This window comes from Diadema setosum, chromosome 2, assembly GCF_964275005.1.
Source record: "Diadema setosum chromosome 2, eeDiaSeto1, whole genome shotgun sequence".
NCBI classification, from domain to species: Eukaryota; Metazoa; Echinodermata; class Echinoidea; order Diadematoida; family Diadematidae; genus Diadema; species Diadema setosum.
The window spans coordinates 43453410-43465701 of record NC_092686.1 but is presented as its reverse complement, the minus strand read 5'-3'; the positions used below and the strand labels follow the sequence as shown (position 1 = coordinate 43465701).

The window sequence follows — 12292 nt, the reverse complement described above, 5'->3', positions numbered from 1 at the left end:
AGGGGGGGGCGATGGGGGCGGTCGCCCCCCCTAAGATTTGGACCGGGGATTTGGGAGGCGGAAAAAAAAAATGCGTGTATACTGTTTGCATGCACATGAAGCGGGTCTCCTTTGCAACCTTTCATCAAATAAGATATTTTTTTGAATATATCACTCAAAGTGTGCACCAGATCGTTGAATTTCAATTCAAAATATGCAAAATTTCTCGTGCTTGGGAGGGGATATCCCCCTCCCAAACCCTCCCCCTCTGTGCCTCTTTCCCTAGCTTAGTACACTTTTTAGATTTACACACACAAAAAATATGAATAATTCTGAGTGCACATGCAAGACTTATCACTTATATTCCGAAAACTCAAGGTTCCCTCATGTATAAGGGGAATTTCCCCTTTTAATCGACCCTTTCCTCCCTCAGCCCCCCCCCCCCATCAGTTTTTTTTTTTTTTTTTTTTTTTGTGATTTCCCAAATGTTGATTCCATCAATTATGCGTATACGAGATATCTCAATTTCAGGCAAAAGCTCCATCGGAAGGGAAGGGTAGAGATAACACTCGCCCACGCCTTCTCCCTGCTCGCCCGCCCCTCCCCCCCCCCCTTCCGCCATGCATAGAAGTAGACTGTGGCTATACCCAGATCGCTTTATTTCAATTCTAAAAACGCAAAAGCTCCGCGAGCGGGAGGGGGAATCCCCCTTCCCCTAAGCTCTACCTCACTAGACTTTATACATACACACAGATGGTGCACATTCGGAATAAGAGCTAAATTCCGTGATTTTAACACTTCGATGAAAAAGTATAATATTGCACCAAAAATTTGCACCAGATCGCTGAATTTCAGGTCTGAAAACGCAAAAACACCTTCGTGTGGGAGGGGATATGCCCTTATCTACACCCTCGTGCGCATGCTTTTTCTGTTTGATTGCTGAACTGCAGATAGCGTTCATGATATTCAGTGTAAGAATTAATACAAGAAGATTATTTAAATGATATACCATTTTATAGGCAAATTGTTCAATAATAATCTACGCTAAAATATACTGCAACCTTAAACAAGTGGGACTGTTTCAACTCGTTGAAACACGCAAAAACATGCATCAAATTGCACCATTTGCAACATCAAAATGCAAAAAGTTCTCACCGTGGGAGGGGGGACACCCCCCTCCCACACCCTCCCCTCCCCCTTCGCTCGCTCCGCTCGCTCGGGTTCAGTCGCGTTCATGATATTCAGTGAAAAGAATTAACACAAGAAGTGTATTTAAATTGTACCATTTGATAGGCAAATTGTTCAATAATAATCTACATCAAAATATACTGCTACCTTAAACAAGTGGGACTGTTTCTCGTCGATAAAACGCGCAAAACATGCATCAAATTGCACCATTTACAACATCAAAATGCAAAAAGTTCTTACCGTGGGAGGGGGGACACCCCCCTCCCACACCCTCCCCCCTCGCTCGCTCCGCTCGCTCGGGTTCAGTCGCGTTCATGATATTCAGTGAAAAGAATTAATATTGAGAAGTGTGTTTAAATTATACCATTCTATAGGCAAATTGTTCAATAATAATCTACACTAAAATATACTGCTACCTTAAACAAGTAGGACTGTTTCTCGTCGATAAAACGCGCAAAACATGCATCAAATTGCACTATTTACAACATCAAAATGCAAAAAGTTCTTACCGTGGGAGGGGGGACACCCCCTCCCACACCCTCCCCTCCCCCCTCGCTCGCTCCTCTCGCTCGGGTTCAGTCGCGTTCATGATATTCAGTGAAAAGAATTAATACAAGAAGTGTATTTAGAAATATACCATTTTATAGGCAAATTGTTCAATAATAATCTACACTAAAATATACTGCTACCTTAAACAAGTGGGACTGTTTCACGTCGATAAAACGCGCAATAACATGCATCAAATTGCACCATTTACAACATCAAAATGCAGAAAGTTCTTACCGTGGGAGGGGAGACACCCCCCTCCCACACCCTCCCCCCTCGCTCGCTCCGCTCGCTCGGGTTCAGTCGCGTTCATGATATTCAGTGAAAAGAATTAATATTGAGAAGTGTGTTTAAATTATACCATTTTATAGGCAAATTGTTCAATAATAATCTACATCAAAATATACTGCTACCTTAAACAAGTGGGACTGTTTCTCGTCGATAAAACGCGCAAAACATGCATCAAATTGCACCATTTACAACATCAAAATGCAAAAAGTTCTTACCGTGGGAGGGGGGACACCCCCCTCCCACACCCTCCCCCCTCGCTCGCTCCGCTCGCTCGGGTTCAGTCGCGTTCATGATATTCAGTGAAAAGAATTAATATTGAGAAGTGTGTTTAAATTATACCATTCTATAGGCAAATTGTTCAATAATAATCTACACTAAAATATACTGCTACCTTAAACAAGTAGGACTGTTTCTCGTCGATAAAACGCGCAAAACATGCATCAAATTGCACTATTTACAACATCAAAATGCAAAAAGTTCTCACCGTGGGAGGGGGGACACCCCCCTCCCACACCCTCCCCTCCCCCCTCGCTCGCTCCGCTCGCTCGGGTTCAGTCGCGTTCATGATATTCAGTGAAAAGAATTAATACAAGAAGTGTATTTAGAAATATACCATTTTATAGGCAAATTGTTCAATAATAATCTACACTAAAATATACTGCTACCTTAAACAAGTGGGACTGTTTCACGTCGATAAAACGCGCAATAACATGCATCAAATTGCACCATTTACAACATCAAAATGCAGAAAGTTCTTACCGTGGGAGGGGAGACACCCCCCTCCCACAACCTCCCCCCTCGCTCGCTCCGCTCGCTCGGGTTCAGTCGCGTTCATGATATTCAGTGAAAAGAATTAATATTGAGAAGTGTGTTTAAATTATACCATTTTATAGGCAAATTGTTCAATGATAATCTACATCAAAATATACTGCTACCTTAAACAAGTGGGACTGTTTCTCGTCGATAAAACGCGCAAAACATGCATCAAATTGCACCATTTACAACATCAAAATGCAAAAAGTTCTTACCGTGGGAGGGGGGACACCCCCCCTCCCACACCCTCCCCTCCCCCCTCTCTCGCTCCGCTCGCTCGGGTTCAGTCGCGTTCATGATATTCAGTGAAAAGAATTAACACAAGAAGTGTATTTAAATTGTACCATTTGATAGGCAAATTGTTCAATAATAATCTACATCAAAATATACTGCTACCTTAAACAAGTGGGACTGTTTCTCGTCGATAAAACGCGCAAAACATGCATCAAATTGCACCATTTACAACATCAAAATGCAAAAAGTTCTTACCGTGGGAGGGGGGACACCCCCCTCCCACACCCTCCCCCCCCTCGCTCGCTCCGCTCGCTCGGGCTCGGTCGCTTCGCTCCCTCGCAGACTAACCGCCCCCCCTAAGATCAAATCCTGGCTACGCCGTTGTAAGTGGGCGGCCAGGCAACGGAAGAAGCACAGGTTGGTATTCTCATCAAGGTTCATCAGAGAGTGGTCAAGGATAGATCTGTTCCGAATAATGTAATCAGGTAGAGAACCTCTTTGGCATCCGATAGGGAAATCTCGCAATGGGTAAATGTAAAATGACAGGTTGGTGATGCGCTGGACGGTCCATTTTGAATTTGGTCTCTGTTGTCTCGCGTATTCGAGGTAGTCCGCTTTCTCGAGGTCATTCAAAAAAGAATCGAAAGATGTTTGGTCCGTGATCTGATGGGGAGCAGGGAATAATCGATTGTTGGTAGAGGCGTAGTGATATCTTAACTCCCCCGTCTCGTTATTTCGTAAGATGAACCCAAATGCCACGTTCACCTTGAATGCCGTCCTTTGTTTGTCAAACACTTGTCTCGCCAACTGTTTCATCTCCTCGTCATCAAAGTTTGCCAGTTCAAAATTAAAAAGATGTCGCACCTTGTTGGATGTCCGTGAATAAGTTTGTATCAGTTTCCGATGCTTTGCAAGGATATCCGCTTCAGTCGGTAATGTGTTATCGTCGGTGTCTGTTTGGGGTGGTGTCGCCCTGCAGTCGTCGGTCTTGCCGCTGTCAGCATCGTGAATTTTTTGGTGTCGAGCCAAATTGTCTTTCCGAGTAAATTCTTTTTCGCAAATTTCGCAAGCGTACATTTGAGGTCGATGATTAGGATGTCCGTGACGCCGTACATCATTTTCTTGAGACAGTTGGACTTCACACTTCCGGCATCCTGCTTTCTCCACATCGGAGGTATGAAATTTCGTATGCCTCAACAGGTTATCGCGTCGACTGAATACCTTTCCACAAATATCACACATGTGATGAGTATGTTTATCACTTGGATGGTAGATCCTCTTGTGGCGATACAGATTTGTCCAGTGCTGGAAGACTGCTCCGCATGTGTGACAGTTGATGGTTTCCGTGATGGCAGGCATGATGATAGGAGTGTTGGCTAATAGACGTACAAGAACTTCTCTCCCGTGTAATCTGTAAAGATAAGAGTGGAAAGCGTATTTTACTTCAAAGAAACATTAAACCACAGCATGAATATGCTGGTACATCATACGTCATGAGCCAACTTACAGTGTATCACGTACGAAAGGACACGAATCTGTTTTCACAGTGTGTCTTTAGAGCAGAACCACGTCGTTTTGAGATAAGACAAATCTTCCACGATGCGAATAGTATAGCTGCCAAATGACAAACTGAGATGAAACCCTACTGAGTCACCTTCTTATAGATCCTCAGATGATTCATTTCATTTGTAGCAGCCAATCAAATCAATTGAAATAAAGTAGGCCACGCCCCTTTTTGAGAGTGGATGGAGTTAATGTCACGCTTCAAGTCACATACCATATTAGGTTGTATGATATCAGGATGCTAATACGCATTACATCACGGCTTATGAATAATAAAGTAATTCGCTTCCAATGTTGCTTTAAATATGATTTAAACAAATTATTTTGTGGACAGCACACCGCGTACCTCATGCATATATATATATATATGTATATTCATATATATATATATATATATATATATATTTATAAATATATATATATATCATTTCATTTCAAGCTATACTAAATTTTGAGAGCGTCATTAACAACATAAAAAAAAAATAAAGCGAACAAACACCGATTTAAAGGGAAAGAATCGAAATATATTTGAGATGTCGAGAGGTGAATATGCAAAGGTGGATTAAAAAAGAAAAAAAAGGCAAATTACACACCATAGTTGTAATTTTATGTTTGGGTCAATGAGAAAACAACAACAACAATGTGCATTAATGTCCTGGGATGACTGTGCAGGATCCGAACGTCCTACTGCGGGATACAATATTGCATGTATCACCTAAGCCCACACGCGTTCAAGGCAAAGAAGGTACGTTAACCTGGGTTTTATATTTGCGTACAATGTAAAAAGATGTGGGTTGTAATACGGATTTCCCTTTAATGTTGCGATGTAATAATATTGTATAAATACTTTAGAGAAAGATTACAAGTCAATGCATTTCATAATGACGTAAAGAAACATGATTATACACGCAGATAGATACAGGAAGCCATAGCTCGTCACCGAACAATACACCCTGTATCAAGACCAGTATTCGATTAGCACTTGTAAGCAAAATGTCACCGTTTGTTACCATTGTTCATATTTCACAGTTAACATAGTCTCGTGCAACTCTTTCTACCCTATTTCACATATTATGTATACATGTTTCATATGTACTGATATACTTACGTGTTGTGGCACCGATGCTTTCCTTGGTTAATGAGGCACAAAAGATGTTCGGATTTCCAGTATGCTTGGATCTGTTGGAAGATTATGTAACAGAGTTCGTAATTCGTTTACACTATATACACACAACGATAACTAATATAAACAATAACTGTTTCAAATGATAGGACTCATTTTCAAGTGCGTGAAGCCAAAGATTTTGATTTAACAAACAACAGTGATTAGGATGGTTATATTGTCGAAGTATCAAAAATAAAGACATACTATTCTCAACAGAGATGCCACAGTCTAATTCGTCTGTACAAACACAGATCATTCCGTTTTCTGACATATTCAACCATCGATTTAAGTGTCATGATCACAACCTTTAAATCCTGTAGTGCAAAATGTGAGCATCTGATCTCTCTTTTACACGATTAACTAGTTTGTATAATATATGTATGTATATATACATATATATATATATATATATATATATATCTATATATCGTCGCTGGGGCAACAACACCTCGTATCTACAAAATGTCAAATGTTCAGGAGAGCCAAAAAAAAAACAACCAAACAAACAAACATGGCGGCCAAAGCACTATAGCGAATGGAAAAGCCTTTCCTTTGACATGCTGTGGTGGCTTTATTTTTGGAAGAGACCGTAGGGATTTGAACAGGACATCACTTAACCCATTATTTGACCATTAATTCAACAACAACAAAAAAGTCATTTTCACCAAAATTTCAGATACGAGGTCTTGTCGCCCCAGCGACGATCATAATTTACTGACATCAGCATAGGTGATGCAATGGATTCAACTGATCTTTAAAAATGGAGTGCTTGCCAGCACAATCCACCTCATAGCAAGCCTGGGTATAGTTCCCAATATTAATTGAAGAACATGTTTCATGCATTCAATGCAAAACGATGAAATGAAATATGGTGCTCCAACTGTTGATACAACGACCATTCTGGTCATCTAAGTATGCATTCTTTGGTACGACATGAATTTCACAAAATATTATGTGCATTTTGTCATTTTTTCAAACGAGTGTTAAGCCTACATAACCTACCGAGAAAAGAAAAAGAAATGTGGTTAGCACTGAGTATACGAGCTAACTCCACATAGATTTCGAAATGAAAGTCGTGAACTATGCATGACTCGTGGACCAAAGTTGTGTTAAAATAACCCTCAAACATGTTGACGAAATCAGCAGTGATCATATTATTTGTGTTATTGCTCATTTCTTTTTTTTTTTATTATACTCATCTACCAATTATACCTACATATCGAGCGTAATGGGTATAACCACCTGACCCATAACTGAAAGCAGGGCCTATTCATGTGACGTTAAAACACACTGATCAATATAATTCTTGATTTTTATATGACTTACCGAACTAATCTCTCGATGTTGGACTCAAGAATAGCTTGATGGATGCAAGTGTGATGATGTTACGAGCCACTCCTAGGTATACACAACTCTCTTCTCCCACCAGGTCTATGACATATTAGATAAGACAAACGAACAGAAACCAGTCAACTATCATTATTTTTGTCGAAATTCTACTTATCAAAGATATTCTTCGTGATAATTATGCTAAGATGACGAAAACAAATATGATTATGAATGTCTTTGCGACCATTCTGTTCATGCTAAACAAGGTACACGTATACGCAACACTGAACACAGAGATATTTTTTACAAAATAACACCTTGAATCTACCGATATACTCCCTGCCTCCATCACAACATACATACGCCTTTGCACACATGCTAAGCTTTATTAATAGGAACTGTTGGCCTGGTTTAATATTTCAATACGCACCACACGTTTCCGTCTCACTTGTTAAACGATGAAATGCAACGAAGAACATGTAAAATTGCTTGATACTTCTCACGGTGTCTAGTTGGAGCTGTCTACAGATGATGTATATCAGATGGTCAACCTTCTGTCTTCCAGAGTGAACACGAAGATGTAGAGCTCGAGTGATGATGCAGGTGTCTGCGTTGCGTAATATATAGGAGCTTTTATCTGTTTATATAGCAACAACAAATACCCCTTATGGTTCAGTGAGTTTGCCGATACCCTAGTATACGTCAATACACCCCTTTCACACGCTATTTGCATATTACTGTCTGGAGAACTTTCATTCAATTCCCTCAAGGGGGGGGGGGGTTATACACACTCTCTTCGCTCAGAATAAATTATTGATTGAGTGGGTGAGTTCTCGAAGTAGGGCCAACGTGTTCATACAAATACGTACTGTGCTATAAACGTTATTCTGTACTTAGCTGCGTAGTTAGCAGTAAATACATGCAATTAGAGCCGTCATTGTTAAGAAATGACATATCGTGCATATAGAAATACCAACACAGTTGATATTTCTTTTATGCCACCATGCCATAATATCGAAGAGGAAAAAGAAAAGAAGGAAATATTATATATATATATATATATATATATATATATATATATATACACACAAACACACACACACACACACACACACACACACACACACACACGACGGTACAATACACGTACATGTCTTAGTTTTGGCGACAGCGTTCTTGAATTGGAGTTCAGTGCGAATGTATTTTGCGATCTGCGACATGCCTCATTCAGTATTTTCGTTGCGGTTAATCTCATTCAAGTGTGTCTGGTGTGTGAAAAGATAAAATGGTATGTGTTCTTTGTTTAACTTTGCCTACAAGAATTGATTATCCTTATACCTTTACTGTTCATGTATCTCGTGTTTTGCACAAGCTGCGCATTAAACATCATCAGCCCGACGCCTTTAAAGACCATTTTCCCATTCATCATTATTGAGACGTATTTCCAGCTAATACAACATGCTTAAACAACTGAACACAACATCCAATCATTTTCCGTGGGCGTTATTTCTATCGCTGACACTGGCCGATTTGGTACATTAATTCCGTAATCTCTGAAAACAAGCAATGACACAATAACATTTCAACTATGTACGAAACTTCACGTTTTCATTTCACTATTGGTTGTCGTATACTGACATATAATGATACTAACGAGTGTATTTCTTTGACCCTCTTCCGTTGCAAGGCTATAATTACCTTATACTGTACTCGTCGGTACAGACCATTGACATTGTCATCTGCGTGTGATGTACAATCATTGCCCAGTCATGCGTATACACAGTAAATAACATGGTCCCTCTATCCCGACATTTAATTTTGTATCACGGGTGAAATAACTCGTTTATCGCTGTATAATGTTGTTGACAATTTAACAACACAGTGTATAGTACTGCAAAAATGAACGGCGCACAGTCTCCATATCCGGCATTATCAGCAGATTCGTTATAAATATCGTCGCTTGCGTTACAATCATCGTTATGAGTTCTATTTTGTTTATGCGGCCTCGCAGCTGTCAATCGCTGCTTAAACGGAACATTCCTATAATGCACGAAACATTGATCATTGCAGATAAAACATATCAACGCAATAATATGAATGTATAATCGAGTGGCACAGTCTGTTAACAGCGTTCACTTTAACTCGTAGTCACAAACTTAAAGCATGTCACGTGACTGTCCATGCATACACCGATCGTAGGTTCCCCGCATTTTACTCTAAAAATAATGGACATTGGATGAAAGCACCGTTTGCGAGGATCTCGTTAGTTCTGCCACCATAACATGACTACTATTTGCGGGATAGCTGCGGATAATTTTTGATTATCCCATATTCGTAATGAAATGAGATGCTGGTCTATATGGCTTACCTGCTCAGACGTCTGCGATCCTGGCGACCTGTTTGTATACACCCTATTTAGACACCTCGAGAACACGTCTCAACGTGTCTCATTCACAAAAGGCACTGAAAGGAGAGGTTTGCTGTGACCTCACGCCCGTGCTGTCCTTCTATTTCGGACACTTTGACTGCCCATCAAATAATGGAAGAATAGAGGGTGAAACGGTACTGCCGATCGATTTTGTCTGTAGAGCACTTTCTATAGATAACTGCGATGGAACTGTTTTGTTGTCACCTTTACAAGAATGACAAACCTGACTGACACTCATTTCCTTCGTTGGTTCTCTTAGCCGCTTTGGTTGGAAACTCTTTTGGAAGGGCCACTACGTCGAACATGTAGACATTTTCATAATATCTGATTCAACACCTGCTGAACAGCCACATTGTAGTGATAAAACAGAGATGAGCTCGTTCTATCGTTCCTCAAGAAGAGTTATGCGAACCAATCAACAAATATCTGAACAACAACGGCAACAAGCGGGTTTATCAGTCACTACTGAACTTTTAACGTATAACCTGTAACTATAGCAACATCAACAACCTTGTGACGGATTCGGAACATGACGGGAGAAAGCCTCAAAAAGGTCCAAGCCCTTTCACTAGCGGAATGTATATATGTATATATATATATATATCACAATACATATAAAATCACATAATATGTGTGTATATATCCTCGGAGTGGTATACATAAATGCGAGTGAGATGCTGGGTGTGTAAACCTACACCCCAACAGACTGGAATTACAATTCTAGTATTGTGACAAAACGACGTATAGAAATATGGAATAACTTTTCAGCAAGAAACACTATAACCATCATCGATGGTCTTTCGCGGATAAGACTGTCGCACCTTAAGAAGACGATGATTTAGGTGGTATAAGAGACACACATCTTGCGACATCAGGAACCTCATCGTAGTTTCTTTCTCAACTACATCTATGTCGTTAGCCCGCGATGAATGCTTTCATTGAATATCATTCATCGGTGTGTATCTGCGGGAGTGTTTGCTAACAATGGCAATGCCAGCTAGCTGTTTCGGAGTACAAACCATTTCATCATGCCAAATGGTAATCGCTATAGGGGAGTTGCTATACAAACAAAAGAAAAAAAATCATACTTTAACGTGCATGAGATGCAACTTCTTTTAACCGTTATGTCCAAAATGGAATATCCCTTGCTGCCAAAGATGAATAAAAAAAAAACAAACAAACAAACAAACGACAACATGACATATCGGAAATGACTATTTCACAACGCAACACGACATTCAGTCAACACTCCTAACCAGAAGCATTATTGCAGTACCATCATTCATTATTCATACAGTATAGATTTCACTCATCAATCCTGGCCAACATAGCTGTGAAACAACATCGCAGCACTATACCAGTGTACATGATGATGTAACCCTACTCTTCTTATTTCTGGTGACAATACCATAACCCATGCGCTCAAATAAAAAAGAAATAAAAAAAAAAGTGAGAGAGAGAGAGAACTGTCTCAAGTCCATCAGTGTACGGTCACCGACCGTCTCAGTTCAGCGCACTCTCAGTCCGCGGAGGATCCTCACTCCTATTGTTCTTGAGATCCTCAGTCCGCAGAGGATCCTCACTCCTATTGTTCTTGAGATCCTCACTCCTATTGTTCTTTTTTGAGGATCGCTATTGTTCTCTAGGGGATTATCTATTGTTTTCCGCGAGTGATCCTCAAAAATTTCCCTCCAAATGGCGGTCAAATGACCCTCATATACTACTAACGGACCTTTTTTTCTTTCTTTCTTTTCCGGAATAACGAACCTTCAGCCATTTTCGGCTGAACTAACTTTCGAAATTTCAAAGCACATTTCATTTTCGGAATTACCACCCTTGTTAGGAATAACGAACTGTAGCCATGGCATGGTACCCTCGCCCTCCGATGTTTAAATGCTAAATGTAATGTTAAATTGATTTGGATAAAACTCAGTAATACATTTGAAAACAAGTCTGGTCATCAAATAAGTTTTGGTGCACTAACGGGGGGGTGTTCCCGTAAGTATATAGACTGTAGCAATTTCTGTTCAAATCCTTAACTTGTCCCAACGCATTTTGTTCATACTTTGAAAGAAATTTTCATGATATAAGTTATACTAGCTAGTTAACAGGATGTATGGAAGATCTAAACTTATAATGTACATATATTACCGTATTTAGTACAAACTGAACTTGAAGTTCACTTTTGCGTTTGTTTGTGCGCCTTTCTTTCTTTCTTTTATTTTTAAATATGCATTTTCCCCACAGACTTACTTCAGTTGCTCTGGGGCGATCTTTACCCTTGCAAACTTGCCTATTCCAGTATTGATGCCATAGCAAACTGCAGATAGCAAGAGCAGAGAGAGAGAGAGAGAGAGAGAGAGAGGGGGGGGGGGGGGAGGGAGGGAGGGAGAGAGAGAGAGGGAAAGAGGGGGAGAGATTGTGGGGAAAATTAAATCAAGCATTACACATTTCCATTGTGTGTCACATCACCATCATAATATGCATTGGGCACCATGAGGCATTGTACATAAGTAAAGCGTGTATATAATGTATAACGTGTTTCACATCAACTCTCTGCCCAGTTGGCGCAGTCAACTAATCAGTCAATATCATTACCGATCAAAATAACTGGTCTGGTAATCACAGTTAAAAAGATAAAATGTGGGAATACATGATAAAAGGCGCATCTCTCTTGTTAAAGTTCGATCAGCTATAACGCACACATACAGCGCTGTTGTTATACGGGAAAGATGTTGAAAAGAACAGGCATCAGA

General features: G+C 40.1%; 1 protein-coding gene across 1 annotated transcript in view; it reads right to left on the bottom strand.

Moving 5' to 3' along the window:
- LOC140245368 (histidine ammonia-lyase-like) overlaps positions 1-12292 on the bottom strand; it is a 55284-nt gene that overhangs the window by 20638 nt on the left and 22354 nt on the right. The window contains exon 6 of the mRNA XM_072324947.1: positions 11790-11856. Coding sequence (XP_072181048.1) covers positions 11790-11856 — 67 coding nt within the window. The remainder of the gene's footprint in view (positions 1-11789; positions 11857-12292) is intronic.